General features: G+C 36.6%; 1 protein-coding gene across 1 annotated transcript in view; it reads right to left on the reverse strand.

Annotated features, from left to right (window-relative positions):
- Positions 1-23,506, reverse strand: part of LOC150108907 (muscle calcium channel subunit alpha-1-like) — a 1,617,925-nt gene that overhangs the window by 1,010,810 nt on the left and 583,609 nt on the right. The window contains exon 17 of the mRNA XM_090414483.1: positions 20,593-20,669. Within this exon, the coding sequence (XP_090270609.1) occupies positions 20,593-20,669 (77 nt within the window). The remainder of the gene's footprint in view (positions 1-20,592; positions 20,670-23,506) is intronic.

Consider the following 23,506-nt stretch of genomic DNA (forward strand, 5'->3'; position numbering starts at 1 on the left):
GGGATACCATATGTGGGCAGCATAGTTCTGTAAAGGTTAGATCATGCCTAAGTAACTTGCTCATGTTTTATAATACAGTGACAGCTGAATTGGATAAGGGTAATGGGTTTACTGATACTGCTGGACTTTGCAAAGGCCTTTGACAGAATACCACATGGAATCCTAATCGGTAAACTGTAGTATGTGGGGATGGATATAGGGTTGGTGAGATGGATAGGAGGGTGGTTTATGATGAGATATCAGAGAGTACGTGTATAGAGGCTTAAGTGCTGTGAAGACATAATGTTGGAGGTTTAATGGATTTTTTACAACACTCAAAAGGATTAAAAAGAATTTAATATTTCCTATATTTTGTCCTAGTGACTAGGACGAAATATAGGAAATTTTTGTAATCCCCATAGATGTCCTAGTGACTAGGACGAAATATAGGAAGTATTAAATTCTTTTTAATCCTTTCTGAGTGTTGTAAAAAATCCATTAAACCTCCAACATTATATCAGAGAGTAGTTTATTTGGGAGTAGAATCTAAAAGAAGGCTTGTGACTAGTGGCATGCTGCAGGGTTCTTTTCTTGGACCACTACAGTTTAATTTGTTCATTAACGATATCAGAAAGGCTCTGAGAGGAACTGTTCAGTTATTTGCCAATGATGCAAAGTTGAGTAGAGCAATAGTTAATACAAATGATATCAAAATTCTGCAGGATGATTTGGATAGATTGGCATACTGGGTAAAGTAGAATCAATGTCAGTTTAATGTAGTAAAGTATAAGGTTATGCATTTTGGGGTGAAAAGATTACCAGCTGTATACCACATTGGTGGAACTGTACTCTAGAAAACTGACAAAGTTAGTGGATAGCATGTTAAAGTTTAGTCAGCACATAGCAAAAGTGGCTAAAGTAGCTCACCAGATTACTTCATTACTGAAGAATGCTTTAACGAGCAGAGACAAGCAGGTTATTGTTCCTCTTTATCGAGCATAGATAAGACCCCATCTTGACTACTGCATGCAGATCTGGGCACCAGAATTTCTTAGTGATGAGGAGGAGTTGGAGTGGATTCAGAGGCAAGTGATCAAGATGGTAACAGGTGTATGGAGTGAACATTATGAGAACAGGTTGAAGTTTTGTTGGTTACAGAAACTGGTTGATAGGCAGAAAAGGGGTGATATGACTAAGACATAAATTACTGAGGGATTTTTACAAGATTAATTCAGAGGAAATTTTTCAGGTGTATTAGTGGGAGAACTAGAGGCCACCTATTGAAACTGTGGTTAGCAAGGCTGTTAGAACTAGGTTTTTTGCTTGGAGAGTAGTGAATGAGTGGAATAGGTTGCCAGAGTCTGTTGTGGGTGCCATGACTGTGAAAGAGTTCAAAGCAAATTAGGGCCTCCCTTGATGAATGTAAGAGCTCCTTGGAGATGCCCATAATCATCATCATCATCAAGTTCCTGACATGTACCCTCAAGGGGTGTACAGGATATGATAGTAGTACATGAAAAATTTACGTCATTACTAACTTCTTATCTACAATTTTCCTCCAAATCAGTCTGTTACTTGTCAAGACTCCAACATTACCAGATCTTATATTTCTATCGTCTAAGGCACTTTGCACCTTATCAATCCACCTATATCTTGGTCTTCCTCTGGGTCTGTTGTCTATTTCCATATTTAATTTACCATCTTCACTAAAAATCGTGCCTAAGTAGATGAAATGTTTTACTTGTTCCCCAGGTTCCCTGTTCACAACGCATTTCACATTTTCAACAATTCTACCAATTTTCATTGTTCTTTGTCTTTTTAATGCTGACCTTCATACCATATCTATTACAACAGTTATTCAAGTTAGTCAGAGAATCTTGCAAACTTGTAGCAGTTTTATTTATTTAGAAGTATAACATCGTCCGCATAAAGCAAAGAGCTGACATTAACATCTCCAATTCTGATATCATGTTTAATACCACTTTCCTTCATAATGTGATCCATATAGATAATGAATAACAGAGGGGATAATGTACATCCTTGTCTAACACCAGATTTAACATTAAACCATCTTCCTGTACTTCCTTCAATTCTAACTGCTGACTTACAATTCAAATAAAGACCACGTATTGCTTGATATAATGCCCCATTGACACCATATAACCGTAGCATATTGAATAGCTTCTCACTTGGCACCTTGTCATATGTCTTTTCCAGATCGACAAGACTTAAATACAGATCTTTGTTATATTCCCGTGCTTTCTCAACTATTTGTCATAAAGTGAAGATCTGATCCTGACAGCCTCTATTTGGCCTGAATCCAGCTTGTTCTTCACCAAGCTTTTCTTCCACAATTCTTCTCAACCGTTTCTCAAGTATACTTGCATAGATCTTGCCAGGAACACTCAGTATGGAAATACCTCTGTAATTCTCACATTCAGTTTTATTTCTCTTTTTATATATGGGTGCTATTAGAGCTCTACTCCAATCATCTGAAATTCGTCCCTCTGTCCAGGCTTTCTGAACTATGCAGTGCAGCCACTGTAAGACTTACCACCATATTTCAGCATTTCTGGTCGAATATCATCTACTCCTGCTGCCATTTCACATTTCAAGCCTTTGAAGGCTTTTTCTACTTCAAGTATGCATATGTATTCCTGACTATATGCCTGTCGAGTGTTTTTTACCACTGTGCTGTCACTGCTTGTTTTATTTAGCAATTTTTAGAAGTAATTACTCCATACTTCAAGGATATATTTTTCTCCTGTTTTCATGTCACTTTTATCATCTCTAACTCCTTTTACAGTAATCTTTCCTCCATTTCTAAGCTTCTTCAAGAACCTCCAGAATATCTTACCACCTTCTTGATATTTATTTTCTATGTTCTTACCAAAGTCCTCCCATGACTCTTTGTTTAGCTTTCGTACATTTGTCTCTGTATTCTCTAAGAGCACAAGCTGACTTATTTGCCAGGAACGTTGGATATGCTTTCTTCTTTTCCTTCACTGCCTCTTTAACTTCCTGTGTCCATCATGGAGTTCTGATTTTTTTATTCTTGTACACAACCTCACCACATGCCTCTCTGGCAGAATCAATGTTTTCTTCAGAGTTTGCCACTGAATGTTCAAGGTTTGATTCCTGTTCTCAAACTCTTTCGTTTTTTCTTCAATAATCTTTGTGTATTTTAGTCTACAGCTCACATCTGAGAGCTGCTCAACTTTTATTCGCTTTAAAACTTTCTTACATGTTATTCTTTTCAATATGAAATTCAATTTTATCCTGCTCAAGACTAAATAGTGATCACTTCCAATTTCAAATCCTCTGTACACTCTGGTGTCCTGCACCAGGGAGAAAACATCACTATCAACAATAACAAAGTCAATGAGACTTTTCTTATTCCTAGCCTCTTCTCTCCATGTGAATTTGTGCACATTTTTATGTTGGAACATGATGTTAGTAATAACCAGTCCATGTCCTGAGCAGAAATCCAACAGATATTTGCCATTATTATTAGCTTTGCTCTTTTCTCCAAATTTTCCAAAATATTTTTGTATGTCTCACAATCATTTCCTACTCTGCTATTTAGATCCCCAACAAGGGCCAACTTTTCATTTTTCATTGTGTCAGTTGCTTTTTCTAAAACCTCAAAAAATTCCTCCACTTCTACCTTAGTAGAACCTTCTGTGGGACCATAGGCACAAATAAGTCTCATTGTCCAGTTCCCCTTTCTCATATTTGCCCACATTACTCTACTTGAGTCAGACTGCCATTCAAGAAGATTAGCCTCGTATTTTGTGTTGAATACTATGGCTACTCCTTCTTTTCCTTGATTGTCATTGCCTGAATATAACATTTTGTATTTATTGCTCAGAAAGATCTCACCAGTTTTGGTCTTTTTTGTTTCAGTCACCCCTATTATGTCGATCTGGTACTTATCTAATTCCTCAGCTAGCTCCATTTCTTTGCCATTCAGGCTTCTTATGTTGATAGTACTGATCTTTAACTCTGGTGATGTTGAGTTGGGGTGTGCTTTCAGATTTGTTCCAGTAGCTGACTTTTCGCTGTTCGCCCTGGTTCCCTGGCGAAAACAATGGGGGCCTCGTTTAACCGGCGACGCCCCAGCCGTCATGAAATTTTGTTGTGTTGTACCATCATTTTCTATATTGGTTTAAACCAATACGAATACAATTTGGTCAGCTAAATCCCAAATTTCCAACCCATCCTTGTTCATTCAGTATCCAGGTAGATACCCAACAGGGTGCACCACGAGAAGGTGAGGATTGGACATTAGGTCAGAAGCCCTGATTGGTTCTCCGCATTCTTTTAAAAGCTATGTGGAGGTGTCCTCTCAGTTATACAGCTTTGACCCTTAAGCACCCCGCCCATAATAATAATAATAATAATAATAATAAAGAAGTTTCTTTACATGTATACTGAAAATTAAATAAAAGTAGTAGCAATTGACATATTAAATTTGTACATCAAATGCTTCAGAGTTTATAAGTTTCTTAATATGTATAAAGAAAATTAAATAAAAATAGTAGTCAAACTGACATATTAATTTCTTTGTTTGGTATCCAATTATGTGTTATGAATGTTGATAGATAGATATGCAAAAACTGCAGATTCAGATATATTCTGTGAGTAATAAATTAGTGGGTTTTAAAATTATTTTTCCATGCCAATTACTTATTCTTTATATTTTTTTAATGGTATTCCATCAGACAAGCAATACCCTGAGAACTGATGGAGTGTGTGTGTGGGGGGCCGGGGTACTGTGTGCATGTATCTTGTATAGTATGTATGAGTACTTAGTTAAATTGGATAAATACTTAATTTAATGTTGTTGTAAATACTTAATTTAATGTAGTATTGTCCCATTATATATAATGGGACAATACTACAGATAAAATCTACAGTGGCATCCAATAAATGTTTAGGTAAATTACATCCATCCAGTGCAAAAGCCAACAATTATAATGAGGGATTTCAAGTATGGCAACACATAGACTGAAAAGAGGAATCAGCAGATGGTAGAAACACTTTTTTCAAATGGCAAAATTAATATTTATTCATGTAAGGAGACAGTATCTATTTGAAACAGAAAAAGTTTCTGGAAAAAAACACATCCACAAAATTCTTTCCTTCATGGTTACACGGTGATCAGCATTCATTATACAAATTATGGAAACAACTATGTGTTAAGTAAAACCTCAGTTTAATCTTCTTCCTTTTTCCTCTTTTAGCTTGCAGTGTTGAGGGGGTTTCTATTCATTTAACCGCAACAGTACACAAGGATAAGGTGGTTAGCCCTATGCTTCCCAATGTATGCTGTTTGTAGAAACATTGAATTCTCAAGGTCAGTTTGCCTGTTTGCTGGATGAAAACCCCAGATCAACTGGGGAGAAAAAACTCTGCTGTCCACACCCAAGACCGGCTAACTTAGCTATGTCTGATAAAGATCCTAAACTCCTCACATCAGCGATGGGAATCGAACCCAGGACAGTCCTTTCCCAGGCATATGGTTGCAAGGCACACAGACACTCGGCTAACTGCATGGACACCTTCAGTTTAATATAAACCAAAATAATCATTTGAGATTTCGACCTTCAAATTAAGATCATCATCTGTAGTGTACACATATATACAAAGAAACAGGCTACACTACAATCTACATGGCATGCTAAAGTTACATCATCAATCTGGTCAACAATTAAAGCTACTGACCTGACTGCTGGTGAATAACAAAAAACCTTATTACATCAATGCTACAGTCCTGTTATTATTATTATCTATTTGGCTACAACACATAAATTAAGCTAAAGAGTAACATGCTCTCACATAATTACTCATAAAAGTGCAGATTTAAATTTGAACAAAACAGTATGGATGGTGGCCAATAACAGCTGAAATTATTGCTTAGAGTCCTAAAGTCAGGGATTTCTGGCAAATTTGAAGAACTTAAGAGAGCTGAATGTGTGCCATTCAAATTATTGGGATTTAGGGAAGTGAGACGAGGAGCGATCAACCACATGCGAGCAATGACCATGTGATCAACCTATCTAGCCACACCCTAAATGACAGTGAACTTTCACTATTTTAATAAAGGCATAAACTTTGCAGTAGCACCTAGAACTGTTAACAAACTAGATGTAATTTACCACATAGAAAGAGACATTAGGTTTCTTTCAAATAATATAGTTGATAAATTTTGCTTAGAAACCAGCAAATTTTTGAATAAAAAGAAAGCTAGATGTAGCAAATTTACCAAAACAGAATTAGCAGTAGTCAAGCCTTTAAAAGCTAATCAGGATATAATTGTAACAAAATTGGACAAAGGTAATGCCATGGGTTAACTTAAACAGATCAACTTACATTTATCAAATGAAATAATTAGTCTCTGATAATAGCTTATAATACTTACCAACTTGTGAACTATAATCCAACTAACAGGATTAAGAAAATGCTGTTAAATTGCTTAAGTCTATCACTTCTTGGCCATCACACACTGATTATTATTATTATTATTATTATTCAGGCCTCCAAGGAGTCAAAAGACTCATCGAGGGAGGTCCTTCCTAAGACATAAAGTCTGTCAAGACTCATCGAGGGGAGGTCCCCCCCCTGAGAAACACAAAGTTTATCATACCACTCTTTAAAGTCACTGAACGTTCTCGCTCCCACCACTCCATCAGGCAATGCATTCCACGGCTCAACCACCCTCCACACAAAGAAACCACTCCTTACCCTCTTGCTCACAGTTTCCTTTCGTAACTTCCAGGGATGGCCTCTTGTCATCACTCCTTCCCGCTGATCAACCAAGCGAAAGAACTCCCCAGTGTCAACCCTGTAACCACCTCTCAACAGTTTAAAAGTCTCAATCATATCACCTCTCCTTCTTCTATCCGCCAAACTCTGCAGTCCACATTCTCTCAGCCGATCCTCATAACTATCCTTGTACAGTCCTGAAACCATCTTTGTCATCCGTCTTTGTATCCTTTCCACAGTTAATTTATCCCCTTCAAATCCTGGGGACCAAATCTGAGAACAATAGTCCAAGTGTGGTCTGATCAGAGACTTATACAACGGAATGATAACCCTCTTATCTCTGCAGGTCAGTGTCCTTCTCATAATAGCAGCAATCCTCTGTGTTACCTTCACCACCTTTACAATATGTCCCCTAAACTTCAGGTTTCTATCAATCATCAACCCCAGAGCTCTTGTCTCCCCTACTTCCTCCAGTATAACTCCTCCCATAGAGTATGCAGCATCCCATCGATGTTTCCCAAACCTCAAGACCTTACATTTTGCTGCATTAAACTGACACCCCCCATTCATTTGCCCATCTATCTAGCTTATTTAAATCCTCTTGCAGGGCTACCACATCTGAGCTATTACTAATAATCCTTCCCAGCTTCGCATCATCCGCAAACAACTGAATATCCCCCTGCAATCCACTGGCTATGTCATTGATATAAAGGTTAAACAATATAGGTCCTAGTACTGAGCCCTGTATAACCCCACTTGTAACCCTCTGCCTCCTGGAAACTGCTCCACCATACACAACTCTCTGATACCTATCAGACAGCCAATCCTGAATCCAGTTGACCAATCTGACATCCGGACCCATGTGCTGCAACTTAAATATCAGCTTATCATGTGGCACCCTGTCAAATGCCTTCGCCAAGTCTAAGAAAATTGCAGTATATGCCTTTCCCTCATCTAATGCTCTTGTAACTTTATTATAAAAGGCTAGCATATTGCTAAAACAAGAGCGTCCTTTCACAAATCCATGTTGATTCTCACAGATAACATTATCCTCATCTGCCCAATGCTGTACACGGTCCCTCACTACTTTCTCCAAGATCTTAACAACTACTGATGACACACAGACTGGCCTATAATTAGACACTTCCAGTCTGTTACCACCCTTATGCAATGGCACTATCTTACCTTCCTTCCATTCCCTGGGCACCTTTGCCAAAGCCAGACTTTCATTGTAAAGCCACGTTAAAGGTATTGTCAATTCGCTAGCACATTCTCTCAAAACTCGTGGTGAAATACCATCCAGTCCCACAGCTTTACTGACATCCAGAGTACTCAGTATCTGAAACACACTCTCCTCCTGTACCTCCAGACCTCGTACCAGTCCTATCCCTCTAGCATTAAAACTGACTCCTCTAGGATGAAATACTCCAATAAAGTGTTCATTGAACAATTCCACTATGTCCTCTGCATCAGTCACTCTATTCCCATTTTTATCCCACAATATCATTCTTCCACAGTCATTTCTCCTCCTACTGGCCACATAGCTAAAAAATTCCCTAGGATTTTCTTTGGATCTTAGGGCCAATCTCCTCTTATATTCCAGTTTCGTCTTCCTTAACATAGTAGTCACTCTTCTGGCCTGGGTCTTATATTCTTCATGCATCTTCTCTTCACCTGCCTCCTTATATCTCTTCCATAGCCTCTTTTTCGCATGCAATTCCTGTTTAATATTGTTTGTCATCCACTTTACTCCAAATTGCGCCCTCTTCTTCACTCGTGGTATACAACTTACCATTGCTGATAACAAATATTCTTTCACAATTTCCCACGCACTGGTGATATCCCGGCCATCCAATTCCTCCCTCCATGAAACTTCCCGAAGTTGACATCTAAGACTATTATAATCACCTGCCTTATAATTCCACATAAGTTCCCGTCTCTTTGATACTCCTGCATGTCTATTCATTTTCCATGTCAACACCATATGGTCACTCTCTCCAACTGGTGGGAGAGACGTCAACTCAGTTATTATCAACTCTTCTGATGCTATAACCAAATCCAAAATTTTTGAACCTCTTGTTCCCTCTGTTACATGTTGCCTAAGACATTTGTCCCTCAAGAATTCTAGAAATTCCATTCCCCTATTGTTACATGCATGTTCCTCTCTCCAATTTATACTACTGAAGTTAAAATCTCCCATAACAATCATTCTTCTTGCACTTGCCAAACTTAGCTGTCTAAACATCTCCTGGTCCCCATCCTCTGTGCTCCTGGGTCTGTAGCAACACCCCACTAAATATCCTGTCTTGCCTACCTCTAGCTCACACCATACGCTCTCAAAATCATTTGTCTCACTTCCTTCCAAATTCTCCACTCTTAGAGGACATAGGTCATCACTTATCATAAGCAGCACCCCACCACCACGCTTTCCCCTCCTATCCTGACGAAAAATGCTATACCCAGCGACTTCTATTCCTGTTTTTATATCCCCTTCTGTCAACCACGTCTCAGTGATCGCAATAATTTTTGGCCAGGCTGATGCTATCTGCGCCACCAATTCCTCTCCCTTATTCCGGATACTCCTGGCATTAGTATACAGCATATAAATGCCATTGTTTCTATACCCAGCCTTATCCCTTCTAGACTCCACTGGGCTTAGTGTTACCTGACATTGTCTCCCTTCTCCCAAGTATCCATTCCCACAAGAGGCCACCCCTGCTATCATCCTCCCTGGGACACACTGACTCGTTCAGAACAGCAATCTCTCCAGATGCCTACGTCCTTCCTCATTCAAATGTAAACGGTCTCTCGCATACAACTCCTCTCTTTCCTCAAACGCACTCCAAGCATCCACATATACCAGTCCTCTCTTGTCACACATTCTCGCTATTATGCCATTCAATATCACCGCTCTTCTGCTCAGCTCATCATTATCATACCTAGGCAACACGCACACTATTTTTCCTCTCTCTGTCTTCTTCCGTACAGTCTCAAGCAAAAATCTCATATCTCTCGCTGCCCGACTTACATTACCACTCAAGTCATTCGTTCCTACCATCACAATCATCTCATCCACCCTTTCACCTCTCTTAATTGCCATAGCCACCCTTTCTATTGTTCCTCCTGGCAAACACTCCTCACGCATCCTATCTTGAACACCACGGATCATTGAGTCGCCATACATTATACGGATAATTTGTTGATAAAAATAAAAACTGATAAAAACTGTTATCCCATTACGCTTGTTCTCCATAATATATGGTGTTCCCAAGGTGCATAAACATAGCATTCTACTTCAGCTGATAGTTGAAGGTATAGACAGCCCTAATTATCACCTAGCCAAGAAATTAGCAACAAAACTCAAAGAATTGGTATTTTACTTTTGAGAGAAACTTGTGACATGAAATTAAGAATTATCTAGACATTAGCACAAGAAAAGTATATTTAATATACTGCCAGATATTTCAGTTTGAAAAAGACAACAAATTATCCTTTTTAGACATCCTTCTCAGCTGCTCACCATCAGGTAATTAAACAACATCAGTCTACAGAAAACCCACTTTTACTGGATGTTACATTCTCAAACAATCTGCTCATCATCCTTCTCAAAAGATAGGAATCATCAAATGTTCGACAAGCTAGAACTAATTGTTCATCTCCCCATCATTTACAGAAAGAATTTTCTCCTATCAAACAATACATGAAATTAAAAGGCTTCTCCGAAAGGACTACACAACATCTGTTCAACTCCTACAAGCCAAATCAAAACAACAAAGAATCAATACGTTGAGTTCCAATCCCATATATCTCCAGAATTTCAAAACCAATTACAAGAATTTTAAAGAAATGTGATTTAACAGCTACTTATATTCCTATTAATAAAATATCCACCTGTTTCCCCCTCGTCTAAAGATAAATGCTGAACTATGTCTCTTCCTGGTGTATACCAAGTTTCATGTGACTGCCATCTCTCTTACTTTGGACAAACTGGACACTCTATAGAAAAAAATAATACAAGAACATCAAGCTTATATTCTTCACAACAAATCCAATAAGTCTGGATTGGCACAACATGGAATAGAGACAAACCACAACATTCTATAGTCCAAAACTCGCCTCCTATACAGATATCGGCATGAATTCAAACGCCTATTCAAAGAGAGCACTGAGGTTTTATTTCACCGTCCTAACCTGAATCGTAATGACTGCCTATCTGTGTCAAAAATATGGGAAAGTTTGATCTGAATAACACATTATTTATTTATTTATTATTGTTTTTATGAAGACCTTCTAGATAATACATCTGTCTAATGATATCTGTAGCATGATTTTATAAATTAAGTTTTTTGTATTACATTGTAAATGTATACATGCAAATATTCTGCACTTTTATGTTTACCTTTCTCAAGTGAAATGATATCATGATTAATGATATAACATCATGCAGCTTGTTCTAATTTTGAAAATGATCAATTGTTTGTATTCTACCTTATAAAAACTGTTTTCTGTCTAGCCACTGATATTTCAGTGTTATTTTCAAACTGAAATATCTGACAGTATATTAAATATACTTTTCTTGTACTAATGTGTAGATAATTCTTAAAGGGCTGGTAGGTCATTCCCCTTACTATATAAAGAACACTCAACACTTCATTAAAAAAAAAAAAAGAAAATTAAAAATATGAAACTCAGTAAAGATGATTTATTAGTCAGTTTTGAGGTTTCTGCCCTTTTCCCAAATGTCTCAATCAGTGACACAATTCTTCTCTTACAGAACAAATGTCTGCCGTATATTATGGCTCTCTTTGCCCACATACTATGTTCTGGTTACTTTGTGTGGCAAAATAATTTTTATCTACAAAAAGAAGGTATGGCATATGGGCTCACCACTATCGCTCCCCTTGACTGCTAACTTTTATATGGAAACTTCTGAGCAATGTGCTCTAGATTCCTTTACTTTAAAACCTACAGTTTGGCTTAGATACATTGACAATGTTTTTGTTATCTGGCCACATGGCTGCCAAATGTTAAACACCGTCCTCAGCTGCTTGAACAAACAACATGAATGCATACATTTTACTATTGAAATTGAAAATCAGAACTCACTTCCTTTTCTGGATACTCTGGTCAAATGTCTTCTCTCTCTGGCAGTCTATCTTTCACTATCTACCACAAGCCTCCACTTACCACCAATATATATATATATATATATATATATATATATGCTAACTGTTATCACCACCCTTCACAAATACTTGGAGTCATCAACACTGTCAAAATGTTAGCAATTTGCTCTAATGAACAAGCTCTTAAACAAGAATTACAATTTATTAGCAATACATTTATAAAAAATGGATATAGCATAAATACAATCAATAAAGTTCTTCATAAAGCTTCATCAAAAAATACATATAATATAGATGGCAGTAAAACCATAGCTATCCCATACAGTAAACGGTGACAAGAAAAAAAAAAAGAATTATATATCATTATAATCTTAATACTACTTTTAATTCACCTATACAATTAAAAACATATTCAACTCCTCTAAGGATCCTTTCCCTTACTGGCTTACCCTAGTATATCACATCCATTGCACCAGTAACTTACCTTCCAGCAAACCCTGACTTTAGGACTCTAAGCAATAATTTCAGCTCTTATTATGGCTCAAAATACCATCCATGCTGTTTTGTTCTAATTTTTGTGTGTACTTTTATGAGTAATTATGTGAGAGCAGGTTGCTTTCTAGCTTAATTTATTTTTTGTAACCAAATAGATAGTGATAACAACAGGATTCCAGCATTGATGTAGTAAGGTTTTTTTTTTTCACCAGAGGTCAAGCCAGTAGTTTTAATGGTTGTCCAAATTAATGTAACTTCACAATACTGTGTATATTGCAGTTTAGCTTGTTTCTTTGTATATATGTGTACACTCCAGATGATGATCCTAATGTGAAGGTTAAAATGCCGAGTGATTAATTCGATTTATAGTAAACTGAAGTTTTACTTATGGTAGATGTTTTCATAATTTGTATAATCAACACACTGACAGAGTGTTATATGTCACCAAAACTGAGATAAAAAGTTTGCAAGATAAATTCCAATAGACACTCCTTGGTACCAGTGGCTGTACCAAGAAGTTATCCGCAATGCCATGAAATAATGATGGGTTGAGAAGGCAAGCAAAGATTATGAATGATATGCTAGAAGGGTTGTGTGTGGAGAAAGGAGTTCATTTTGTGAATGTGTTGGATGAATTTGTGGGGCAGATAGAACTATGTAAAAGAGATGGGCTACATTTGAATGGATTTGGTGAGTCATAATTTGTATATTTTCTCTTGCAGAAACTGTTGCTGCACGAGAAAATGACTGCGATGAATATAAGACCTGAGGAAGCAAGAGGTGTGATGAAAGAGTAGGAAAGTGAGGCTGATGAGTTAGCAAATGGAGAAGTGGGTGTCTTGAGTGAAGAGAATGAGAGAGAAGAAACACAGGGTGAACTTGGACATGGGGGAGGTCATAGTAGACAGGGAGACACTACATGAGAAGTGTAGATGATGGTTTCGGAGTAGATGTGTGACTGCACAAAGAAAGGATTAAGATAGTCAAAGATGTGAAAGTGATATTTAGTTCTAGGGAGAGGGGGGGTCATCTCAGCTATGATAGACAGGAAGGATGGGCGAGGGGGGGTTCATTCAGTCTATCCAAGATCTGGATAGACTGAATGAACAACACACGTATTGTGCACACACATATGATGTAATTCTCTTACAAGCTTATATGATTAAGAAATATAAGTTCATAAGAGGTTATTATTGGATAAATGTGGAAGAGATTTTTCATAGAATGAGAGAAGTAGGAAAGAACAAGAGGAAGGAAATTCCTGGAAGATATATAAGGAAGGCATAAGTAAGGAAGCATGGAGCATGCTTTTTTGGTTTTTTTTTATGTGGAGAGTCATTGGCGAGTGGAATGCATTATGTGGGGATATAGTGAGTCTGAAAGAATGAGTTTAAGGATGAGCTGTATGTTCCTACTGTTTAATGGGATGAAGACAGCACAAGGACTAAATTAAGCAGAGGTTTTGTGATCCTAATATGTCATCTCCATCACAGAGAGATCATCAGGGTTATAGTATAAGAACTGTAATAACATACACAAACTACACAAAAATATGTGGAGGAGATTAGACTGTTCTAAGAAGGGAGCCCTGTATGGATGCTGTCAGACAGCCATGGCTATTAGGTGGGAGATCTAAGAATTATTGTTTTTCATATTTTTGGAAGTTTCAAACAACAATATTTATTGAGGTTTATAAGTTTTTTTACATCTACTGCTGATTCCTATGATTCAATACAGTAAATACTGAGTGCAACATATTAGATTTTTTAAATCTACTTCTATGCAGGGTTACTAAATCACCTAAGGAATTGACAACATAGATAAGAATATAAATTAAATTACACTTTAATAAATATTTCCGATATTTCGGCAACGTCACGTTGCCATCTTCAAAAGGAACTTACAAAAAAGGCACGTGCACGTAGGCACTATAACACAGTAACTGAGAATGAAGTGATGAAGCTATTGTTCTCCTAAAAGTCCTGATGGTGTCCCCAAGTGGGCTAAGTAGGTGTTCTTGGCTGTTGGGCTGAAGGTCTGCTGATGCAGGCCTCCTAAATTTGGGGCAGTCTCATACAACTAAATTTGTTGAGGTTTGGAGGTTTTAAAAAAACATGACTTGACCTCCTGTTACAGACCATACAGAAAATTGGCATCCCTTATGTGCTCCACTAAAGACCAACCACTTCCCCTAGACCTACCTGGTGTATACCAGGTCCCTTGCAGCTGTAAACTGTCTTACTTTGGCCAAACAGGCAGGACAGCGAATATCAGAATTTCGGAACACGAGAACTACATCCGGTTTCACAAGTACTCTGGTCTTGTAGACCATGCTCTGGATACATGCCACAGAATATGGTGGAAGAAAGCTACACACCATAAATACAAATTCGAAAGACTATTCATGGAATCAGCCTCGGCCCTAAGAAACTCTCCAAACCTCAACAAATTTGGTTGTATGAGACTGCCCCAAATTTGGGAGGCTTATATCAGCAGACCTTCAGCCCAATGGCCAAGAACACCTACTTAGCCTGCTGGGGGGGGGGGTCACCATCAGGACTTTTAGGAGAACAATAGCTTCATCACTTCATTCTCAGTTGCTGTGTTGTAGTGCCTACATGCACGTGCCTTTTTTGTAAGTTCCTTTTGAAGATGGCAATGTGACGTTGCCGAAATATCGGAAATATTTATTAAAGTATAATTTAATTTTTTTTTCTTATCTATGTTGTCAATTCCTTAAGTGATTTAGTAATGCATAATCAACGTATAAGTTTGTCTATGAGAATTCTATGTAGGGTATCCAAAATATGGTCTGCTAAACCTGACTGTTACAGCAGATATATCTGTTATATTCTTCAGTATGGACATTGGCAAATCTTCCTGTTTGTCTATAATACAGCATGTTGCAAGAATAAAGAACCTTGAATTATTATTATTATTGACAACAAACCTCCATGGCGTCAGAGACTCATCGTGGGAGGTACTCACTATTGCATACAATGCTCATCTCCAACCCGCGTCTTAAACTGATTCAATGTGTCCACATCCACAACACACTCAGGTGATGAATACACCTGAAACTGAGAGAGGAGGAAAACAATCATTAGGAGAGGAGCTAAATCTAGCCAACTCCATGTGGGATTTAAAAGCTTGAAAGCAGTGGAGAGATTGATTATACACTCCGGTCTCTTTTAATGCATATCTTTTTTACGTGGTGCATAACTTCAAATCTTATGTACCGTTGTACATAATGATCAGCGTGTTGCAGCACATTCTGGCATAACTTCAGTAACGTATAAGCAGTGAGTGTCCATGAAGTTTAATTTTGCATGTGAGTAAGTGTTTGTCTTTTCATTATCATAAGTCTATATTTTGCTAATTTTTATTTTAAAGATTTAATTAGGCCCAATGGAGAAAAAAATGCACCAAAGAAAAGTAATTTCTTTGGAAATGAAAATTGCAATTTTAGATCGCTTAGCAAAAGGAGAGGGATTTATGGCAATTGCTAAACATTTAATTTAGGCGGTTAAAAAGAATGAAGTCGCAAAAGTGGTAAATTATCATCGTATTCAAGAGATGTTTTATTAGAAAAAAACGGAATGAGCGCTTCTAAATTGAATTGAAGAATTAACTCAAAGAAGAATTCCTATAAGTGGTTATTTAATTAAACAAAAGGCTCTTTGGTTCTATGAGCACATAAAGCAATTGGAGCCATCTACTTCTGCTTCTAAAGAACTTTTGACTAGCAAAGATGGCTAACTGGATTTTTAAAAAGGAATGAACTTCATTACATGAATATTACAGGCAAGGTTGCAGCAGCAGATGATGAAGCAACCAAAATTTTTCAAGAGATGTTAGCCAAAATTATTGAAGAGAGTGGATATTGTCCCGATCAAGTTTTTAACACTGACAAAACACAATTGTTTTGGAAGAAAATGCCTAGTCAAATTTACATCGCAAAGTCTGAGAAAAATGCAAGTGTGTTTAAAGCAAGCAAAGATTGAGTAACGTTGTTACTTTGTAGCAATGCATCAGGGGATCGAATGTTGAAACTCCTCCTAGTAAATCGATCTCTAAGACCACGTGCTCTAAAAGGCAAAGATCTAAAACAGCTGTCGGTACATTGGATGGCTAATACAAAAGCCTGGGTAACAACTGCTGCATTTACTGAATGGTTCAATAATTGCTTTGTACCAGAAGTAGAAACATATATAAAGCAAAACGTTTTCAATTTTTAAGTTTTATTAATTGTTGGCAATGCACCAAGTCATCCGCATTTAGAACATCTAAATGTGCAGGTAGTGTTTTTTCCACTCAATACAACAAGCATTATTCAGCCATTAGATCAAGGCATAATTGCTACTTTTAAAAAATATCACGTTAAGCACACTTTTCAATTTATATTCGATAAACTAGAAAATGAATCATTAACGGTAACTGATGTTTGGAAAAAAATTTCTATTTTGGACTGCTTAAATCATGCTGCATCTGCTATTGCTGAAATAAGAGCACAAACTTTAAATGCCTGCTAGAAAGCAGCTTGGCCTGGATGTATTGCAAACAATGCAACCATTCAAACATCTACATTATCAGCTGAAATCATGGTGGAGAAGGTTTTGATACATTTAGCCAGAATGATGTAGATGAATTGCATGTGGACAATGTCTTAATTGACGATGATATTATTGGATATCAATTAACTTTAGATATCGTCGAAGATACCGAAAACGATAGTGAAGCGGAAGAAAAACCTGACCCCCTCCCTGCAAATATAATTCAAGAAGGTCTTGAATTGTGCAATAAATTGGAAAATCATATTCTAGTTAATGACACAAATTCTGAACAAGCCTTTAAATTCCAATGTGAGCTGAAGAACTGTATGTCTGGATATCGCAAGCTGTATAAAAAATTAGTAAAATCATCATTGCAAAGTTTAATCACTAATTACAATTTCAGAAGAAAAAAATCAGCACAGAACGAGGGTGAAGCTAATTCTGTTTGTGAAGAACCATTGCCTTTACCATACAGTTCTGATGCGCTGACTATCTCTTCCGGTGATGAAAGTGATTTCGCACCAGTTCTCAAACGTTGCCGAATATTGTCTAATAGCGACGATAATTCTGATAAAAAAATGTAAAAAAATATTACTTTTCAATAAAATTAAATGAATAAAGCTTTAAAACAAACTTCATCATCATCACAAATCATGGGCTCACTGCTCATTGATGTCTGATGCCTGTTTCACTATCTTCTTCCAACTTTCTTTGTCCAGTGCACAGTGTCGCAGTTTTTGTACACCCATTCCACACCAGTCTTTTATATCGTCTATCCATTCTCTGTATGGTCTACCTCTTCTGTTTAAACCATCCAAAATACCAAACATAAATGTCTTTATCTTCCGGTCCTCACTCATTCTACAGATGTGTGCAAATAATTGCAGCTTCCGTTTTATAATCTTCTGCATTAGATTCTGTTTTGGTTGTATCTTCTGATAGAGCTCTTCATTGGTGATTTTCTGTATCCATCCTATTCTTAGAATCTTCCTGTAACAAGTTCTTTCAAATGACAAAATGCTTTTTCTTGATTCCTTATTTATTACCCACGTTTCAGATCCTTACAGTACACCGCTGAAGATGCATGTTTCCAATACTCTTAGTTTTGTTTGCAGACTGATCACTTTACTTTTCCAGATGTTATACATGGCCTTCAGATTTGTTCTTCCCTTTGCAATCCTGATCTTTATTTCTTTTTTACAGTCCAAATCATATGTCAGTTTACTTCCCAAATATGTGAATTGTTCTACATTTTCTATATCAGTTCCATCCACTTGTATCTTTTGTTTCATGTTCTTCTCACCAAATACCATTGTCTTTGTTTTTTCAAAGTTCATAACAAGTCCAAATCTCTTCCCTTCCTCATTTAACAGTTTCAGTGTTTTTTGTAGTTCTCTTTCGTCTTCTTCTAACAATGTCATCTGCAAATCTCAGATTGTTAATTCCAATTCCGTGTACAGATATTCCTTTGGCATCTTCTTTCATTTTATCCATTGCTCTTTCTAAATGTGCGATGAAAATGCTTGGTGATATTGGGTCTCCCTGTCTAGTACCTCTGCTTGTTTTAAACCATTTCCCAAAAATCATCACCTATTCTAACTGCTGCAACTGCATTCTGGTAAACATCTTTTAATATAGCTATTAGTTTTTTATCAATTCCATAGGATTCCAGAACTGCTAATGTCACTTTCTGGTCAATACTGTCAAATGCTTTCTGAAAATCAACAAAGGAAGTATATATTTTTGTTTTTTCTCCTAGCTTTCTCTGCTATTAACCTCATTGTCAAAATCTATTGAATTGTAGTTCTATCCTTCCTAAATCCTGCTTACTCATCTGCAAGGTATGTTTCCAATTGTGTTCTCAATCTTTCTGTCAATATGATCATCATCACTTTACCAAGGTGACTTATCAAGGCAATTGTTCTATAATTTTTACATTCTAGCTTATTTCCTTTCTTGTATAATGCTACTAATATTGATTTCACCCACTCCTCTGGCATTTTGCCTTCTTTCCATACCATATTGTATGGTTGGTGCATTTCTGTAACCATACTTGCACCACCATATTTAATCATTTCTCCAGTAATGTTATCGTTACCAGGACACTTGTTGTATTTTAGCCATCCTATTGCTTTTTCTACCTCTCCTCTTAAAATGTCCATATCATGCTCATTACCTGGTGGTGATATCTGCTTCAATTCTTCAGTGAGTTTCCCAATGCTATCTGAATCTAGTTTTTCTTCATATAACTCACTACAGTATCTTGTCCACCGCTGTACAATTTTTTCTTTATTCATCAATACTTTGCCCTTTTTCATCTTTAATTGTGGTCTGTTTTGGTTGCCACTTTCTATTAATGGTTCTGATCATTTTGTATACCTCCCTTGTTTTATGCTCTCCATAGTACTGTTCTATATTGTTGCATTGGGCTTCTAACCATTTCATTTTATTCATTCTGACTGCTTTTTTCACCTCATTACACTTTCTTCTATATTGCTCTTCTATTTGTTCTGATCTTATGTTCAACATTCTTTTCTTCTGTACTAACTTCAGTGTTTCTTGTGTAATCCATTTCTTCTTGATCTTCTCTTCTTCTGGGACTGTTTCTTCAACTGCATCTTCTATCGCCTTCATTACTCTTTTCACTCTTAAATTCGAGTTTTTTTTCTTTCTCCACGCTTTTAAGTTTCTCTGCTAACACTGTTCTGTACCTTCTTCCTATTTCTGCTTCACTTATTCGTGCTGTATCTCTTCTATTCTGATGTTGGGGTTTATATTTCTTTTTCAATTTCATCTTGATGTTGAAAAAAAAAAAAAACTTAGGCATTCTTATTTTCCTGAATTTTTATAAACCTTTTAGGTTTATTTTAATCCATTGCTTCGGTTTTATGCGGTTTTAGAAAATTATGGAACGTATCCCTAATTTTTCAACGTAAGTTAGGCCTTTTTTGTGCAATTTTTTATATGTGGTTTTCTGTGAACGTATCTACCACATAAAAAGAGACCCGACCGTTTTATTTAAAGTTCTAGCTGTTTTCTAATATGCCCAAGACACAGGTAATAGTAATGGTATTGCTATAATCTATATCATGAGAGGACTGTGAGAAGTAGGGAAAAAGTATATTGTTTATTTGTTATTGTCTCAAACATCTGGATTTACAACCAAATGTGTTCTCAGTCCAGAACTCATTTGGTAGTATTTGCATGCACTCTAAAGGGAAAATATTAATTTTGATAATGCACTCTAAAGGGAAAATATTAATTTTGATAATTCATGAGTTTATCACTGCCACCTTAGATGGATTACAGCAAAAGGCAGTTGATAATAAACTTAGTGGTACCATCTACAAAAACTAACCCATCAACATTGGCATTTCAGGACATGTAATAGCACGCACGCATGCGCACGCGCACTGACACACACACACACGTTCATCCCATGGTCATATATGATATTTTATCTATATATTCAAAGGCTATCAATAAAGTACTGGTAAAACTAGATGCTCTATTAAATATATTTCAGTGACACAGTATGGGATTTATGTTTTTAAACTATTCACAATCAAATAATCAATATACAAATTTAAATACACATTTTCATTGAAATATTTGAATAATTTTTTGCATGGATATTAGCATTTTGCTTTTTTATAAGCAGTGAGAGTTACCTTTTCAATGGCTGTCAAACTTTCAGCATCAGCAAGATTGTCAACAGCAATAGCCAAAAATACGTTCAACAGAATATCTGTGATAAGGCAGTTAAAGAATAGCTTTGAATTAATATATAAAATCTGAAATCATTAGTTTTTGACACGTCTAATTTCAAATATATTAACAATGTTATTTTTAATGATCATTTTAGACTAACTGTTGAAACCACACACCAAGAAACAAAATAAAAATATAACAAATAAATAAAATAAAATAAAACAATCTTTATCAAGTGTAGATTTAAAATCTCTGTATTTCTTCAGATAATATCACAAAACAAATAACTAGACACAATGGTGCCTAGTTATTTGTTTTGTTTCATCAACTCTCTGAACACAAACCTTTTAAACACAAACTGGTAGAAAGTCCCAAAACTTCAGCCTATTCTTCAGAATTTAAGCATAATTCAGGTTCAAATTCAAGTGAGATTTCTTCTTCTTCTTATTATTATTATTATTACATGATACCTGCAATGCATCCAATGACTCATCAAAGGAGGATGCACCTCTTCACACAACACACCATATCTCGTACTTAATCATCCATTTATACAGAAGAGCATTAACATATTATCCTCTACCAACAAAAAAGAGTTTCTTTTGTTTGTAATTTTTATTATTATGATTAAGGACTTCCATGTAGTCACAAGACTTATCATGGGAAGCCCACCCTGGAAAACACAGAGTCAATTATACTACAACTTGATCTCATTCACTATTCATGCACTCGCCAATCTATCAGGCATGCATTCCATGGTTCAACAACCCTCCATGCAAAGAAACCACTCCTAACCCTCTTGCTCACAATTTCCTTTTGTAACTTATAGGGATTGCTCCTTGTCCTCACTCCTTCCCCTTGTTCTACCAAATGAAAGAACTACCCAGGGTCAACCCTATAACAACCTCTCAACAGTTTAAATGTCTCAATCATATTGCCTCTCCTTCATCTATCAACCAAACTTTGAAGTATTGATATCATCTTTGTTATATGCCACTGCACTCTTTTCAAGGTTAATTTATCCACTTCAAATCCTGGAGTCCAAATTTAAGCACAGTATTAAAGATGCAGTCTGATCAGTGCTTTATACAATGGAATTACAACTCTTTTATCTCTTCTGGTAAGTGACCCTCTTAGTATAGCAGCAATCATCTGGGTTATCATCACCACCTTTGCAATGTTCACTGAATTTCAAGTTTCTATCAATAGTCACCCTCAGATTTCTCGTCCCCCCACTTGCTCAAATAGAGTTACTCCAACAGAGTATGTAGCCTGCCATCAATGAATCCCAAAATTCAAGATTTTACATTTAGCTGAATTAAACTGAAATCCCCATTTATTTGCCCATCTGTACATTTTATTAAAATCCTCTTGAAGGGTTACAACATCTGCACTATTTCTAAAAACCCTTCCCAGCTTCACATCATCTGCAAACAATAAATACTAAATACTGAGCTGTGTAAAAACCCCTACTTGTAACTTCAGCTATCTTGATACCGCTCCCACATATACAACTCTGTGATACCTATCAGACAGCCAATCCCCAATTGAATTCACTAACCTGACATCCAAAACCATGTACTGCAACTTAAATATCAGCTTATCATGTGGCTCCCTGTTAAACGTCTTCCTAAAATAAAAATTAAAAAAAATAAATAAATAAATAAATAAAAAGGCAAAATATGTCTTTTCCCACCTAAACTGCTCTTGTCACTTTATAATAAAGGACAATCAGATTAATAAAGCAAGACTGCCTCTTAACAAATTCATGCTACTCTGACAGTTAACATTACCCTCATCTGCTGAATGCTGTAAATGATCCCTCACTAATTTCTCCAAAATCCTAACAACTATTGATGAAATACAAACTGGTCAATAGTTTGATACCTCCAGTCTGCTACCATCCTCATGCAATAGCACTATCTTAACTTGCTTCCACTCCTTGGGCAGCTTTCCAGTGGTCAGACTTTCATTGAAAATCCAGATCAACAGAGCTGTCAGTTTATTAACATATTATCTCAAAACCTGAGGGAAATCTCATTCAGTCCCATTGCTTTATTGGCATTCAGAGTACACAATATTTAAAACACACTCTCTTTTTGCACGTCTAAACTTCAAACCTTTCCTATCCTTTTAATATTGAAACCAGGATGAAATACTTCGATAAAATGTTCACTGAACAACTCCACTATGTCCTTTGCATCAGTCACTCTGCTCCCATTTTCCAATTTTGCCTTCCTCACCATACTAGTCACTCTCTGGCCTGAGTCTTTTGTTCTTCATCATCTCCTCACCCCTCTCTTTATATCTCTTCCATAACCTCTTTTCACCTGTAGTTCTCACCCCTCCTTATATCTCCTTGATAACCTCTTTTCCTGTTTGACATTGTTTGGCATGCATCCACTTTACACCAAATTGTGTTCTCTCTTTAACTCACAGTATACAAACTTGCAATTGCTGCTTATAAATATTCCTTCACCAATCATGCTTGGGAATTGGTGAAGGAGTAACTCGTAACTGTCAAGCAAATATATTTACGATTATTGCAATCATCTGTCACCTGCCTTATAATTCCACATACATTCCTTTCGCTTTGATACTCTTTTATGTCTGTTCCTCTTCCCAGTCTAAACTATGTCACTTTCTCCAACTGGAAACAGAGATGCCATCTCAGTTATAATCAGATCATTTGATGCTATGACCAAATCTAAAACTCTTGAACCTCCTGTTCCTTCTGCTGCATGTTACCTAAGACATTTGTCCCACAAGAATTCCAGAAATTCCATTCCCTTCCTACTATTACATTCAGTTTCGTCTTCCCAATTTATACTGCTGTAGTTAAAATCTCCCATTACATTCATCCTTTTTGCACTT

Source organism: Typopeltis vanoorti, chromosome 2, assembly GCF_054136105.1.
Source record: "Typopeltis vanoorti isolate ZY-2024b chromosome 2, IOZ_Tvanoo_1.0, whole genome shotgun sequence".
NCBI lineage: Eukaryota > Metazoa > Arthropoda > Arachnida > Uropygi > Thelyphonidae > Typopeltis > Typopeltis vanoorti.